Below are 16,632 nucleotides of genomic sequence, written 5' to 3' on the forward strand. Positions count from 1 at the left end.
GTTTTGGCACCAGTGTAATGAGGTTCAAGGAATGAGGAAGCAGGAGATGGCGATTCCAACTCAGGAATGTCACTTTTATTGAATGACACATTCAATACGTTCGCTTAAATGTGCAACGATATATCTTTGCATATAAACTCAAATATCTAAAATGGCATCGGCCAACACACACAAACAGCTTCTCAGCTGGGCTCTCTTTCTCCACTGCCACTGTCTCCTCTCCTTAAAGGCCCCTATCACTCCTCAATGAAACACAAGACAGGTGTTAAGCACAGGTGGAAATCATTCACCACTCATCTCCCCTGCTTCACTCTCCACAGCACGGTGCTCGGCCAGGTCCTGCCTCCACACAGCAGTATACGCGTGTGATGTAATTGTGTTGGCATGTGGGACATGCGAGAACTGGCGCACATGCGACACACCCGGAAGAGCAGTGCTGGTTACACTTGAGTAGGAGGAACACTGTACTGAAGCTTCATTGGTTTTGGTTTAGATCTGTATTTGTATCTGTTTGTTTACTCACAATGGTGTATTTGTGTGCTTAACCTGGATGTCTCAACCTAATGGAGAACATGAGATTACGTCCATAACATTCCAGTGCGAATATGTCACATGAGACCACATGAATTCAGTGCTCTTGTGAATGCATATACTGCTGCTGACCGGAAGCGATGGTTTATAGTTAAAAAGTACTTAATTATTGATCTTTTTCACACCAGAAGCGAGCATATCACTTTAGAAGGCATTAATTTAACATATGGAGTCGTATGGATGATGTTTATGTTGACTGTCTGTGGTTTGTTTGGAGCGTCAAAGGTCTGATCACCATCCACTTGCATTTTAAGGACCTAATGAGCTGAGATATATTTCTATTTTTCTTAAAATACGTTCTGCTGAAGACAAAGTCATAGACACCTGGGATGGTATGAATGTGTTTAAATGATGAGAGAATTTTCATTTTTGGGTGAACTGTTTCTTTAAGACATCAAATTCAGTAAAACATACAGTGAAGTTATTAATATTTAGTTTAATCTTCAGTTCTTGTTAAATGACATGTGTGTGTGTGTGTGCATGTGCGTGTGTGTGCTTCTACAGAGGTATCAGCAGGTATAGCTGCAGGTGGTGATGGAGACAGACTGAGTCACTGCAGTGCAGACAGCTCAAATGAGACTAATGTAGAGGAACACACTCTTTTTTCCCGGAGCCTCATAGTCGAGGACGCTACTGACAGTCAATTTAGTACAGGTACTGGAGCCCTGTATCTCTGTGGTCCTTATACACCACAATAATAATAAAACAAAAACTTGTATTTATTATAAAACAGCATTTAAGTGATTGCATACAGTGGGGTTCCAGAGTCTTAGACCACCATTGAAAATGCTTCTATTTTGCATTTTTCTTACTTTATATATAAAAAAATCATAAAAGATTATACAGGATTATCACCATAAAAATTTGGGTGAAAAGTTTAATCAAACTTGATTTCATTTAAGTTGATTAAAAATTTCAGAATGTCTTCGTATTTTTTGGTATGTCCCCCTTTTTCTTAAATGATGGCATGCACTCGAGCTGGCATGGACTCCACAAGTTTGTCCAAAACCTAATGATCCATGTTATCCAGCATGATTTGAGAATGATCCAAAGAGTGTCTTGTGTAGTGGAAGTAAATCTGTCCTTTTGTGCATAAGAGTTGACATGGTCAATGTCACATATTTGCTTACCGTAATTGATTAATGACATGGATAGTGTAGAATCTTAATTATTGATTAATCACTTTATACGTTTTTTTTTTGTTTTTTTTTGTTTTTTCAAATCCGAAAACTTTGTTTACAAATGTAAATGTGAAATGCTAGGTTTAGATTTTGAATCCCAGATTTTGGACCCCACTGAATATTTTAGACTAAGCATGTCTCATGTCTCTTAAGGTGGTCAGTCTGATCAGGGTTATGGATCTAAGGACGAGCTGCCCCAGGACCCCACAGATGCTTCTATAACCTCTGCTCCCCTGTCCAGTGACCACACCAGCAGCAGCAAAGCCAGCAAGGCCCAACAGAATGGTACTTGAATCTGTTGTTGTACTCTGCTTAGTAATTGGACTAACCTTAAATTACAGTTTCATTCATATAGTTATGTAGGTTTTAAATATAGTTTATTCTGCATTGTGCACTGCTACCAGTAGGCTATGATAATTTCTCTGAGATTGGTATAAATTACCTCCATTTATCTCTTTCAAAGGGGATGATATCGCTAGCTCTGTGGACAGTGTTGTAGCTGTGACGGAGCCGTCCAGTCCTGCTGAGGTGGCGCTTCCTGGTGCCAGCATTGTTAAACTGTCCACCGGGAGCTTTGACAGCAATGCAGGCAGAGAAACTGGTCAGTCACTGGAAAAGGGCATTTTTAAGAATTTTTACCCTTCAAGTACTTCTTTAATGTTTTTAGCTGAACAGTAGTTTTAAAGTGCCATTCTATTGCACTTTAGGGATGTCCAGCCCTAGAAAAGGCATGTCAATTTCTAAAGTGATTATAATTTTTTTTTTTTCAAGTAATGCTATGTTCCAAAACATTTCTTTGGTTGAAAATGTTACTATGTGAGTGTGGTCTCTAGTTATTTAAAAAAAATCCTTATCAAATAATCCAAACAACTGGGAAAATCATGGAAAATTCATGGAAATTCATTGGTAAAATGGTGTGGGAACCCTGCAAGTAGAAAGTTCTGACTTTCTGCATTAATTGGGACACATCATAAGACATGTTGTTTAAAGGAATAGTTCACCCAAAAATAAAAATTATCTCATAATTTACTGACCCTCATGCCATCCCAGGTATGTATGAATTTCTTTCATCACCAGAACACAAACAGAGATTTTTAGAAGAATATTTCAGCTCTGTAGGTTCTCATAATGCAAGTGAATGGTGACAAAAATGTTAGAGCTCCAAAAAAGCACATAAAGGCAGCATGTCTTTAGAAGTGATATAAGTGTTAATCAAAAATTAAGTCTTTATTACTATAGATTCTCCTCCCTGCCCAGTAGGTGGCGATATGCATTAAGAATGCGAATCACCAGAAACAAAAGAAGAATTTGAAAGTGAAAGTGGAGTAAAAAATTACTTCAATATTGATCTGTTTCTCACTGACTATCATATAGATCCTGAAGACATGGATTTAACCACTGGAGTCTTATGGATTACATTTATTCTGCCTTTATGTGCTTTTGGAGCTTCAAAATTTGGTCACCATTCACTTACATTGAATTGGCCTGCAGAGCTGAGATATTCTTTAAAAAATGTTTGTTTGTGTTCAGCTGAAAAAAGAAATCATACACATCTGGAATAGAATGAAGGTGAGTAATGAGAGAATTTTCATTTTTGGGTGAACTATCCCTTTAAGGGCTGTCATCATGGAATCATTAATATGTTTCTCACTCTCTTTTATATCTCCAGCAGGTGTTAGCACAGGCAAACTCTTCATGCCCCGCAAAAAGAGTGAAGATATAGCCCTGCCTGTGGAGGACGATTCCACAAACCTGGATTCGGTCTGTCAAACTGCACAGCAGCAGAGAGTGAAAGCGTTTGCAGAGCGCAGCTGCAGTTTCAGCGCTGAAAGCAAAGCAGGCATGCTGCAAAAAAAGGGCAGTCTGGAGATCAGCGTAGATCATATGGGCGCTGATGCAAAAATCCTCGCTGCCGCTTTCCCTGGCAGCCTCACCCCTCCACCTTCTGCAACCGTCCCTCCCTTTAAGGAGTTTAAGGCGGAGTCCATGCTAAGCCCCACCCTCATGGAGGAGGAACTTGAATATAAGCAGCAAATGGATCACGGAACAAGTTCTGAGGGACATGGGAAGAATAAAGTGGAGGAACAAAGAAAAGAGGGAGATTCAGTGGAGGTGACGACACCCCCAGGGAGTGAAGGAGTTGGGCGGAGCATAAGCATTGGCTCCTCCTCCTCTAAAACAGTGGAGAGGGAGGATGTTGAGGTGGGGGCGGATCCTCTCTCAGTCTTTGCTTCGGAAAAGGAGGACGCAGCCTCGATTCAAAGCCAGGAGTCCACGCGCCCCTTTCCAGCTGTGGTATCCAGGAAACTTGCAGATGAAATCGAGATGTACATGAGCTTAAAGAGTCCACTGGGTGCAAAATCTCCCAGCATGGAGTTGCAACAGGGGGCAAACCGCGACTTGGGTGACTGCCCGGACTCGCCAGCAGCTAAGCAGCCTTTGGAAAGGAGATCGAGCCTTCCAGCTGGCCCGGTCAAAGGACCTAGTTTAACGGAGACTCCGAAACAAAGCCCTGCCGTGACCCGCTCAAAGACCTTCGCCGTCAAGTCATCCAAGACCCCGGGCTCTGCAGGTCAAAGGTCATCATCACTGACCGCACTTGTGAAGTCGTCACAGAGCAGCTCATTGGGATCTGTCATCAACTCCATATCAGGAATCAAGATAGACTCGCTGATGTCAGGGCCTAAAGTTGACATGCTGAAATCAGGCATGAAGCAGGCAGCCAATGTGGCCAGTAAGATGTGGGATGCAGTGGCCTCAGCGTATTCCTACTCTGATGATGAGGTGAGTGAAAGACTGGTTTTCATGGGAAATTTCATGAACAGAGATGATGATGCAGACAATTCAAATCAGTATACTTAGACTTAGTTACGGCAGCCATATAAAAAAAGCCAGCACCACACTTGCAGATTTAAAACAACTCCATTTTGGCCGAGGGTGTCACACTTGCCGACTGTTTTGCTGAGATCTCACTCTCTCCAGTCGGAGGAATAACACACTTATCGATACAAATTGGTGGATGGCTGACAGACATACCAACTCAACGCAACTCTCTCTCTCTCTGATTCCCTGTCACGTAGAGCTCGCCGAAATAACAACAGGAGTACGGCATGAGCATAAACAATTGTAATAGAGTGATTTAGGATGTGATTCATGGGGTAACTTACCTTGAAAGTGTGTGATTGTGTATTTATCCCTTCGAGGCTTGCCATAGAATGCGTATGACCATATGCGGCTTTCAGTAAGTAAAGAAATCACATTCAATAAAAAAAGACTGTTGTGAATCTGCTTTCTCATTATCATTAGTCATTTTAGTGTGTAAAAATGCTTGGTGACAGAATCACTTTGGATTACAATCAGCGTTTGTGATATTATGCAGCTGAGTGCTATGAAAATGTTCAGATCAGCTTTACGTCTTCTCAGTTCTTCAGTAGAAGAAGCTCATTGGTCACTTGAAAAGAACACAGGAACCCGTCCCAGCGACATAAAGATTTTTTCTCTCATGTTGGATCCTCTTTTTCCCATTGCTGGAACCATTAACTCAGCAGGGAGTCCCGATGTTCAAGTGATTAAAGATCTCCAGCTTGCAGACGCTAATGCGTGCTTCATCCCTCTCCGCCTGGCCAGCGATTATGTTAATGAACCTCACACCTGAAAATCGCAAGAAAAATAGGCTAGTGTGACGCTGATTTAATGCAAGTGAATTATGTACCTCATTATGTCAGAGTCCACTGTCTCTGATGCAGATTTTATTGGATTGTGGTCGTTGTAATTCTTTGAGGAAGTTGTTTTATTTTGCTGACAAGTTGTTTTATAAGTCAAATGAGAATCCGTTTTTAGAGTTTTACTTTTTTACACTTTAACCTGTTTTTACAAGCTGGCATGCATTAAATAAAATAGAGTTCTAACTTTATTTAAGTATTGAGGACAACAGTGAAAAATAACTGCCATACCTAACTGTTTAATATGTAAGCAATTCAACTCTTTGTAAATGTTGTACTTATGCCAGTCTTGACTACTGTATATTTTGAATGTATGTGGGATTCAGGAGGAGAATTCCCAGCCCAGAGACAGTTTCCCAGCCAGGCTGGAAGAACAGTTTCTGTCCTCTGAGGGAACAACAGACACCCCAAGAGGCCTAATGCCCAGCCTGGCATCAAATGGGCTCACACGCAGCAATACCAGCCTGGGCAGCAGCAGCGGGAGCAGCGATACCGGCCGTGGTCAGCTGCCAACACGTAAGCATACAAATACAGCACCCGATCTTTATGCATCAACACAGAACTGACATACAAAGCTAAAATGCAGTAACTGCATCAGGCTTCAGAAATTTTGATTGTCCAGCCAAATGTGGATTATAAAATAGCTAGAACTTTCTAGAGACAAAATGTACTTTCAAGACAGTGTGATGTCATTGCTATTTTATCAGTCTGTACTCTCTGTTCCTCTACTGGAATACAGTTTCTCTCTCTCTCTGTTTCCACAGCTTTGACTCCAAGTCGGTCTATGAGAGGCGCAGACTCGGAAAGGTCTGAACACAGTTCCTCTCATCACGCCAGCACCTCCAGCATTTACCAGAATTGTGCTTTAGAGGTGAGAACAGCACCTCCTGCTGATCAAAATCAAATCAAATCACTCTATATTGGTGATGGCAGAATGGCAGAATGTCAGTGCAGAATTAAATTGCTCTCAGTTAAGCCCCCAACCACACATGCCATATCTTTTGAAAATTTGGATCACAGATTAGCCATATTGAAGGTGAAACTAAAATATCACTCTAATTTGACAAGGAATTCGTTTTCGAATGAACATTTTGCAGGGAAGAGTGTTTTTTTATACAAACTGCAGCAGTGCCCATTGCATCATATCATTAACGAGATGAACGATCAATCAGTGTATGAATCAAACTCACTCAGACTGCTGACTGCTTCGTTTGTTTTCCATGCATCATTTTTTATTGTATTCATGTGTGGCAACAGACAGATCATATAGAACAGTGAAATCGCTCACAGAAACTTGAACATCTCCGTCTTGCCTACACTTGACGCATTATCTCACAGGAGATGAAGAACGTCTTCTCTCTCAAAAGTTGCACCTCATTTGCATAAAGTTACATTTTTCTCAAATTTCTGATATCGCTGGACACGCCCACATCTAGTTGCTAATGGTCGCTGTCACTCATGTCGCCGGAAGTCGCCAGCTCTAACTGAAAATCAGTCAAATAATTGCTGCATGTATGAACGGGGCTTTAATGTAAAGTAGTGTGTATTTCAACTTTTTTTTTATTTTAATCACGTCCAAATTGAACATGTCTGTTTTTCTCACACAGCCATGATAAAAAAAATGACAGAGCACATTAACTACTGCTTTTCCTCTAGAATATAATCCGATCTGGATAGAAATGTCTGTGATTGCTGTTATTTTTTTTTCACAATGCATCTCCTCATTTATTTTGTCCTTTGTTGAATACTGAAACTAAAGCTAAATTTCCCATCCAACTTTCTGGAGAAAATAACTGAAAGTTAATAGTTCAAGAACTGCTGGCATCCTATTGAACATAAAAAGAGAATTAAATCAATGAAGTGAGTGTGATCACGGACCGCTCAGAATGGCTACTGTAGTAGCATCATCAGGTATGATCCTCGCATAATTAATTCCTTCCCTTATTAACTCACAGAAGCAAATCTTCTGTATTTCAATGGGTTTCTAGATGGACACACACTGTCTGTGACATCAACATTCAGATGGACACCTCTATTTTATGATAAACTACAGAGATCCCAATACCATCCCAATCAGTATATTAAAGGTACACTCAGTAACTTTTTGCTCGTGTCATTTTGGACTTACAGTGACACATAGTGGCGTGGACGCAGCATCATTCAAAATCAATAGTTTTCAGTTACAGGTGCCATTGTAGAAATTCACTATTCACAGTCAGCCATGATTAATCGAAGAGTGAATGTGTCCAATAACAAGACGGTTACTGAGATTAAACAAGTGGTGTTCAACTGGTCATGTGAATCTAAAATGGCAGCCACCATGAGGGCGCCCCTGCCCCATGTAGAATAAAACAGCTTTTTAAGGTTACTGATATGACTAGAGTCCTCATCTCATGTGAGCGGTCATGATTTTATACATATGTTTCAAAATTACAATTCATTTCTTTAGGAGTAAAACTTTTTTTAATGGGGAAAAAATTACTGAATGCAATATGACAGTCATCCTTAGTTAATAAATGTTACTCAAATGTTTATGGATCCCATCTGTGTAGTTCTTAAGTCATGTTTCTTTCAGAAAGTGAACCTCAGTTTTGTGGTCTCATCCTCAGGTGCTCATGTCGAGCTGCTCTCAGTGTCGTTCATGTGAGGCTCTGGTGTATGATGAGGAGATCATGGCAGGCTGGATGGCAGACGACTCCAACCTCAACTCCACCTGTCCATTCTGTCAGATTTCATTCCTCCCTCTGCTCCATGTAGAGTTCCATGACCTACGCACCACACCAGGGTGAGTTACTTAAGATTTAGTATCAGAAAGCATGCCCATGGGCTGTTTAATATACTGTATATTGCAAGCAAACATGGCCATCTTTGACTATTGTTGTTGCATATTTTGACTGATAAACATCTTTGCTATTTGAATAAATAGAGAGTAATATTGACTGCCCCTATATACATTTGGTTTTCAGCTTCTATTTGAAGACAAGCACATCAGGAGACAGTATACACAGCTCCAGCACTCAGCCAGCCACCTCTGGTTCCTCAGAGGTCAAAGTGGGCAGTCTTAGTGACCCTCCTGACCTCATGAGCTGCCCTGAATCGCCTGAGGACGGCGAGGGTTCTGTCGAGATAACCGTTTCTCAATCTGGAAATTCTAAGATGTATGCAACCAGAATCTAAGAAATATTTTAATTTATAATTCATGTATAATTAAAGGTGATGTGTGGAATGTTTCATGTTAAAATACTTTCTCCAATGCCAGCTTAAAGGGATAGGTCATAGAAAATTCATGAAATCATTTACTCACCCTCATGCCATCCCAGATGTGTATGACTTTCTTTCTTTTTCAGATCACAAAAGAAGATTTTCAGAAGAACATCTCAGCTCTGTTGGTTCATACAATGCAAGTGAATGGTGGACAGAACTTTGAATCTCCAAAAAGCACATAAAGGCAGCATTTAAGTAATCCATACACCTCCAGTGGTTAAAGTGTTTTCTGAAGTGATATGATAGGTGTGGATGAGAAACAGATCAATATTTAAATCCTTTTTTACTATAAATCTCCACTTTCACTTCCACATTCTTTTGTTTTTTGGCGATTCACATTCTTCGTGCATTTCGCCACCTACTGGTCGGGGCTGGTCAAAAATGGAGATTTATGGTGGAAAAAAGGTCTTAGATATTGATCTGTTTCTCCGCCACACCTATCAAATTGCTTCAGAATACATGGATTTAATCACGAGAGTCTTATGGATTACTTTTATGCTGCCTTTATGTGCTTTTTTGAAGATTCAAAGTTCTGTCCACTATTCAGTTGCACTGTATGGAACTACAATGTTAAAATATTCTTCTAAAAATCTTAATTTGTGTTCTGCAGAAGAAAGAAATTCATACACATCTAGGATGGCATTAGGATGAGTAAATGATGAGGGAATTTAGATTTTTGGGTGAACTATGAAAAGTGTAAACACTGTGCCGCTATCTAAACATTGCTTGTTTGAGCATCCTGACCAGCCTGACACAGCAACATTGATTTGACCCAGTGACAGTTGGGAGTGATAAAATCTGTTTGTCCCACCAATGGCAGGTGGGGGATAGTGTTTTGTGCAATTCTGTTTAGTGATGATAGAGGCACAGAAATTAAACACTTCAACTTAAAAAATTGAAGGCTTGATTTTGAAGACAAGGGCCTGTGCTAAACATTGATCACAGTGTGATCTGTGTTGAGTTAGAGCCATAGATGGTGAGTCATCCACTCGCACTTAAATCTCCTGCTGAGCTTGACATAACTTCTCATGACACAGAAACATCGAGGTTAAACATCGCAGTAGGTAGCAGTTACAAAGGCACAATTGAACCTTAGCAGATTCCATGTTTTGATCATTGCTGCAATTATGAATTTCTTTTCAAAAAGGCTTCTTTGCAAGTAGTGCAGAGATGACTGTTTTTGGCTAACTACTATGAATCTCACATTACATGGAATCTGACTTTTCTCTACAGTCTTGTGCCAGAGCCAGTGCATTCACACCCCCTGGGTCTAATGGAGGGGCATGCTGAGAAGCGCAACACCTCTTTGACCCGCAGTAACAGTGTGGGTGGCCCTCTGCAGAGCCTGGACTGCACCCAGTGGCCCAGTCACGGCATATCCACCACCAGCCTGCCCACCAGCCTGCTAGAGGTGGCGGTGAGGGATCTTGAGCTTTTCATTTTATTATGTTCATTTCAAGCAACTTGAATGCTTTTTTTTTTTTTTTTTTTTTTTTTTTTGGTCTTACTGAAAAGCATAAATACTGTCTTATCAAATCATATTGAACATACAGTAGCTAAGTCTTAGAGAATTAGTTTAACCAAAAACAAATTATTTCATCATTTTCTCACTTTTTGTAGTTCCAAACCCATATGATTTTGTTGTCTTTATGTACCAAGAAAGGAGAAGTTTAACAGAATGTTCATGCTGATCTTTTCCATACAATGAAAGTAGATGGTGACTAGTCACTGCCAAGCATAGGCGATGCTAGACCCTATTTAGGAGGGCTTCCAGCCCCCTAAAATTAATTTTAGCCCCCCTAAAAATCTGTGACTATGCAATCAGCATGCAAATCTTTTAAACAGCGACAGCTCAGCACTGCACTACACTTGTAAAAACTGACTATAGCACGAACCCAAGGCCGTAATCATGTCTTGAACATTGGGGGGGGACCAAACCATTTTGGGGGTGGGGGGTCGCAGGTGTTGAGGTCACAAATATAATAGTCCTCTTTGGTCCATTAAAATAGGAATGAGTAACGACGCTGAATGCAATATTTTTCTGGAAAAAAAAATGCAATAAAGGCCCAAAATTTTATAATTTGAATTTCTTTTCATCACTGATGTATCTGTAAATTGCCATGACCGTGAAAGCTGGCAAGCAAAAAGAAAATACACAAAATTATTTACTGCTCTCAAATTGTCCCTCATTGTGTTTTTCCTCCAGTAGAATCTTAATACAGTCTTTTCTATAAGAATCCTAACGCTGCTCTTTTCCATACAAAAACAGTTCATATTGACCACTCCTGATAAGGTTCAAAGAGAGAAAGAGAAAAAAACATTATTAAAATACCATAAAAGTAGTCCATACAATAGAAAGCTGTTGTATGGCCCCAGAAAGCTTGGAATAGAGTGCACAAGTCATATGGACTACTGTTGTCTTTACTATGATTTACTATGAAGACAATGATGTTTTTATACTGAACATTTAATAGTGCTTTACAGTATAGTAGCCAAATGGTGAATAGTTCGTACCCTTGGAAATTACTGTTGGTTGGTACAACATTTCAATCAGTGGGCATTTTTAGTTAGATACTTACATGACACACTCACATGACACTCTTAACCTGAACTGCTTGCTGATGTGTGGCGCTGGAATAATCCACGAGGTTCCTGCTTAGCTTCTGAAACTTGAGTCCCGCATTCATCGATTTATTTGGCTATGTCAAATGACATTGACGAGCGGCGTTAGACTACTGAGCATGCTAAAAATTACACTTTTTTTTAAACCATTATGTTAATCCTGCAACAACTTTATGACAGTTAGGCAGCAGTGCATAATGGACTACAGCAGAACAGCAACAAGAATATCAATTATTGGGGGGGACACTCTGGCCATATCTGATCATTGGGGGGAATTGTCCCCCTCATTGTATATTGTGGTTACAGCCCTGCACAAACCAGTAGCATTGGAGTGTGTGCTGTGAAGGAGCATATCATTGGTTTGACCCACTGACCAAATACACCCCATTCACCCATTGGATTCGTGAACGAGCGAGGATCAGCATCTGTTGGCGAGGAGGCATGCCGTTCATTTAGTTTAACAAGGAAGGAAAGGGACTGGATGAATTACGAGTAAAAGTGACTTATGACATTACAATGACATGAGGGCATAATTAAAACTTGTAATTATTTTTAGGCTAATATCGGTCTTATTTGTATAGTTGATAGTCATGAACAGCAGTTCACAAAATGATTGATATGCTTTGTTGTCATTTGCGGTGAAATGATGCGGTAACACTACAATAAGGTTCCATTTGTTAACATTAGTTAACAACATTAGTTCACATGAACTAAGAATGAACAATACTTTTACAATATTTATTAATTTGGTTTAATGTTAATTTCAACATATATTAATACATTTTTAAAATCAAAAGTTGTATTTGTTAAAATTAATTAATGCACTATGAACTAACAATGAACACGTGTATTTTTATTAACTAACATTAACAAAGATTAATAAAGGCTGTAAAAATGATTTTGTTTATTGTTTGTTCATGATACCTAATGCATTAACTAATGTTAACAAATGGAACCTTATTGTAAAGTTTTCCCAATGATGCTTAAACACTCTCTCTCTGTAGACACACAGTTTTTAATAAAATATAATTAGACTTGTTTCAGTCATGAACAACTTGGTGCTTTATCAATGGTTTAATGACTCACTCAAAACACATAAAAGATGTGTATTTGTTTGCCACCTACTGGCATAAAAGTGTGATTTACAATAATAGTCAATGAACGAATAAGTGAGAAAACTAATAATTTTATTTTTATATTTTTATATATTTTATATATATATATATATATATATATATATATATATATATATATATACACACATTTATTTTACCAGTTTAGTCTCTTAAGATTAAAATCTAATTTCCGAGTGATTTTCTCTTTTGAACGAATTCAAAAGACTCGATTCACGAGTGACATATAGAGAAAAATCATCTGGAGTTCATTCACTCCACTAAATAATGACCAAGCTAAATGTGACATTTATTGTAACAATAGGTTTTCATGGTGTTTTTATGGTATAACTTTAATCTATAGAAGTTGTGAAATTGATTCATGCTCTACAATTTTTGTTAATAAATGGAGAATAAAAGAATATTCTTTAAATGGTTCTTTTAGCAGTCTCAGTTATTTTTTTATATTTTTATAAGTGTTTTTATTATGGAAAATGACAATATTCTGAATTAATATTAGCTGGCTATCTTGAATAATGTAAACACTGTTTAAAAAACAAAACACTATCTATGCAACAGAGTGCAATACATTAAATGTACACATCTTATAGTGTCAATGGGGGCTGAGCCCCCCCTAAGATTAGAAATTCTAGAATCGCCGCTGCTGTCAAGCTTCAAAAAGGACAAAAGAGTACCAGAAAAGCAGTCCAAACAAATTATGTGCTATTTTAAGAGTCTTCTGAACCCATATATAAGCTTTGCAGTAGGAACAGACCAAAATATCGTTTCTGCAGTGGCATAGCAATTCAACCCATATGCAGATGCTCAAAACATATGCTTGTTTTTGATTCGGGTCCCTAAATTCACAACACATACAAGCGCAGCACAGGCATACCATGTTAACTGTTGTTAGCAAGACAGCAATATTAATAATTAATTCTGTGATTAATTCTGTATTTTGATGTTCCAGGACACTTTGGGTCAAAAGAGACCAAACCCCAAACCAGTTTCTGTGCCGTATCTCAGTCCGCTGGTCCTGCGCAAAGAGCTGGAGTCACTATTGGAGAATGAGGGGGATCAGGTATTCAGCAACAACAGCTTCACTTACAACATTGGAGGGGGGGGGGGGTTGTTGAGTCTCCTCTAAAATCACTTTAAATGTCTCTTAATTAATTAATTTCAATGATCTCTTAGGTAATCTATACCCATAAGTTCCTCAGTCAACATCCCATCATCTTCTGGAACCTGGTGTGGTATTTCCGCCGCTTGGACCTACCGAGCATTCTGCCTGGACTCATCCTCACCTCTGAACACTGCAACAATGGAGTACAGGTGTGTTACCTTCATTTACAATGCTGTTCCCTCCCCTACTCATACAAAACGAGCCATTGTGTCTCGCTCATCCAGCTTGGCATGAAAATATGCTCTTTTTACTGGATAAATCCATAATCCACTATTCGATTTAATTTTAATCAATTTAATTGAATCATTCAACTTAACTGAACTAACTTCTCTGTTTTCCTCCCATAGCTGCCGCAGACATCTCTGTCTCAGGACAGCAAGCAGGTGTATTTGCAGCTGCTGTGGGACAATGTGAACTTACATCAGGAGCCCACTGAGCCCCTTTATCAGCTCTGGAGGACCTTCTGTGAGTACAGTAGGGGTTGACACATGTCCCTTGTACATTTATGTATTTGTTCAGTATTATAGATTGTTCAGTATTATTACACTGGTCGGTGTGACCGTTTATACTGTTGTGTACAGAAACGAAGGAACAGCAAAACAGTATTTGCACCTTTTGTGTTGTTGAATACTTTTGAATGCTTAATTAATGTAGTGGAGGTAGAGAAACATTAACATGTACAGCTCAAGAATGGTTTGCTAATATCCTACTGCATACGAGATGCTGCATTTGAGTTTGTAGAGAGGAATAGTTGATCGCTTTGTCTCATAATTTCAGTGAGTTCTGTAAATTGATAGTAGTTGAGTTTATAGGCTCTCTGAAAACTTCTAATTAAATGCTTATGTAGTTAAAGGGATCGTTCACCCAAAAATGAAAATTCTCTCATCGTTTACTCACACATCTGGGATGGCATGAGGGTATGACTTTCTTTCTTCTGCAGAACACATATTATGATTTTTAGAAGAATATTTCAGCTCTGTAGGTCCATACAATGCAAGTGAATGTTTGCGAAAATTTTGACGCTCCTAAAAGCACATTAAGGCGTCATATAATAATCAATCTGACTCCAGTGTTTTAATCCATATCTTCAGTGATATGATAAGTGTGGGTGAGAAACCCAGTCAATATTTAAGATCAAGATCAATATTCAAGTACTTTTTTGCTCGAAATTCTTCTCCCTGCCCAGTAGGGGGCGATATGCATGAAGAATGTCAATCACCAAAAACACTAGAAGAAGAATGTGAAAGTTAAACGGGAGATTGTCTGAGCTGGGAAAATAATTTATAGAATATAAAAATTTATAGAAAAAAAGGACTGAAAATGTTGCCACCCATTCACTTGCATTATGTGGACCAAAAGAGCTGAAATATTCTTCTAAAAATCTTCATTTGTGTTCAGCAGATGAAAGAAAGTCGATGGCATAAGGGTGAGTAAATGATGAGAGAATTTTCATTTTTGGGTTAACTATTCCTTTAATGACTGGCTCTACATGTCATGTGTGTTTTGCAGTGCAAAGAAAGGGAACTCTAGCCCCCACTGACCACCAAGAGACAAGGACTCTGTTGAACAGCATTGTACGCAACATCCAGACAAACGATGTTTACGGACCCATCAACCTACTCCTCAGAGAGATCAAGAAACGGCCAGACGTTAAGCGACAGAGGTAGGACAGACATCTAACATGCTAGATCTTGCATGTCATGAGACTTTCTAATAAAATGCACTTACAATGGATGTCTCTGGGTCAACCGTTGTATGCTTGCCCCATAGACTTCTACTGTAAGTTCATTACCGTCAATGCCTTTTTTTGTTTGTTTTTACAAACGGAGCTACAATTAGAAACTATTTTCTATGGTAATCGACAGCATCTGTAGCTGAGGTTAATAGAGCTTAAAGGGATAGTTCACCCAAAAATTATAATATTCTCATTATTTACTCACCTTGATGCTGTCTCAAACTCTTTAAAACATTATTTCTTCTGTGGAACACAAATAATTATATTTTTATGAAGATATGAGGTGTTTTTGTCTGTACAACACAAGTCAATGGGGTCCAACACTTTCAAGCTCCAAAAAGGACATAAAGGCAGTCTAAAGGTAATCTATAAAACTCAAGTGGTTTAATCCATGTCTTCTGAACCGATGCAGTTGGTTTTGGGTGAGAAATGGACCAAAATGTAACGCCTTTTTCACGATAAATCTTGTCATCTGCAGCCTTCTTGACGATCATGATTTCAAGCTCGATTACACTTGGCTTAACGCATGAACAAAGCACTTGCATAGAGCGTATGTACATTTTCGTCCGTTTTCCACCCAAAAACGATTGTATTCTTCAGAAGACATGGATTAAACCTAAAAAAGTTTTATGGATTACCTTTATGCTGTCTTTTTTGCTACTTGAACATATTGAACCCCATTGACTTGCATTGTATGGACAAAAACACCTCAGATCTTCATCAAAATATCTTCATTTGTGTATTGCAGAAGACAGAAGGTAATGCAAGTTTGAGACCGAATAAGGAGTAAATGATGAGAGAATTGTCACTTTAGTGTGAACCATTCCTTTAAACTGTAATTAACTTGGAACATTTCTTTAATAGCAAAAATATTCCTATCTGTGATAGGAATTTTCTTATCAAGTATTCCTTACAGTGTATTGTTCATTTATTGTATTTGCAATTTAGTTTGAAGAACTGTTATATCTTTGATTGTCAATTTGAATTTATTATAGGTTAAATGATCATGTAGCATTTGCACACTTTTTGTGAGATATAAGCGAATATCAATTGTTCAAACCACCTCTTCTCTTCATGTCCAGGAGTATCTACAGGGAAATAATGTTTCTGTCACTTGTTGCTTTGGGGAGGGAGAACATAGACATTGGTATGTGAATGCTATTATCCAATTTCATATGAAAATGCTTTTGTTACATTTAGATTGATTTCATACATTCATTCG

General features: G+C 38.8%; 1 protein-coding gene across 6 annotated transcripts in view; it reads left to right on the plus strand.

The window, feature by feature from the left end:
• Positions 1–16,632, plus strand: part of LOC127431374 (DENN domain-containing protein 4C-like) — an 89,497-nt gene that overhangs the window by 70,134 nt on the left and 2,731 nt on the right. For 4 of the 6 annotated variants that reach the window (XM_051682034.1, XM_051682117.1, XM_051681958.1 and 1 more), the window contains 14 exons: positions 1,096–1,245; positions 1,926–2,057; positions 2,236–2,373; positions 3,442–4,556; positions 5,821–6,010; positions 6,259–6,365; positions 8,104–8,279; positions 8,461–8,652; positions 9,992–10,175; positions 13,463–13,573; positions 13,687–13,824; positions 14,023–14,140; positions 15,185–15,338; positions 16,493–16,557. In XM_051682034.1, coding sequence (XP_051537994.1) covers positions 1,096–1,245; positions 1,926–2,057; positions 2,236–2,373; positions 3,442–4,556; positions 5,821–6,010; positions 6,259–6,365; positions 8,104–8,279; positions 8,461–8,652; positions 9,992–10,175; positions 13,463–13,573; positions 13,687–13,824; positions 14,023–14,140; positions 15,185–15,338; positions 16,493–16,557 — 2,970 coding nt within the window. The remainder of the gene's footprint in view (positions 1–1,095; positions 1,246–1,925; positions 2,058–2,235; positions 2,374–3,441; positions 4,557–5,820; positions 6,011–6,258; positions 6,366–8,103; positions 8,280–8,460; positions 8,653–9,991; positions 10,176–13,462; positions 13,574–13,686; positions 13,825–14,022; positions 14,141–15,184; positions 15,339–16,492; positions 16,558–16,632) is intronic. The other 2 variants (XM_051681882.1, XM_051682185.1) reach the window with 2 other exon arrangements.

This window comes from Myxocyprinus asiaticus, chromosome 1 (assembly GCF_019703515.2).
Source record: "Myxocyprinus asiaticus isolate MX2 ecotype Aquarium Trade chromosome 1, UBuf_Myxa_2, whole genome shotgun sequence".
Taxonomy (NCBI): Eukaryota; Metazoa; Chordata; class Actinopteri; order Cypriniformes; family Catostomidae; genus Myxocyprinus; species Myxocyprinus asiaticus.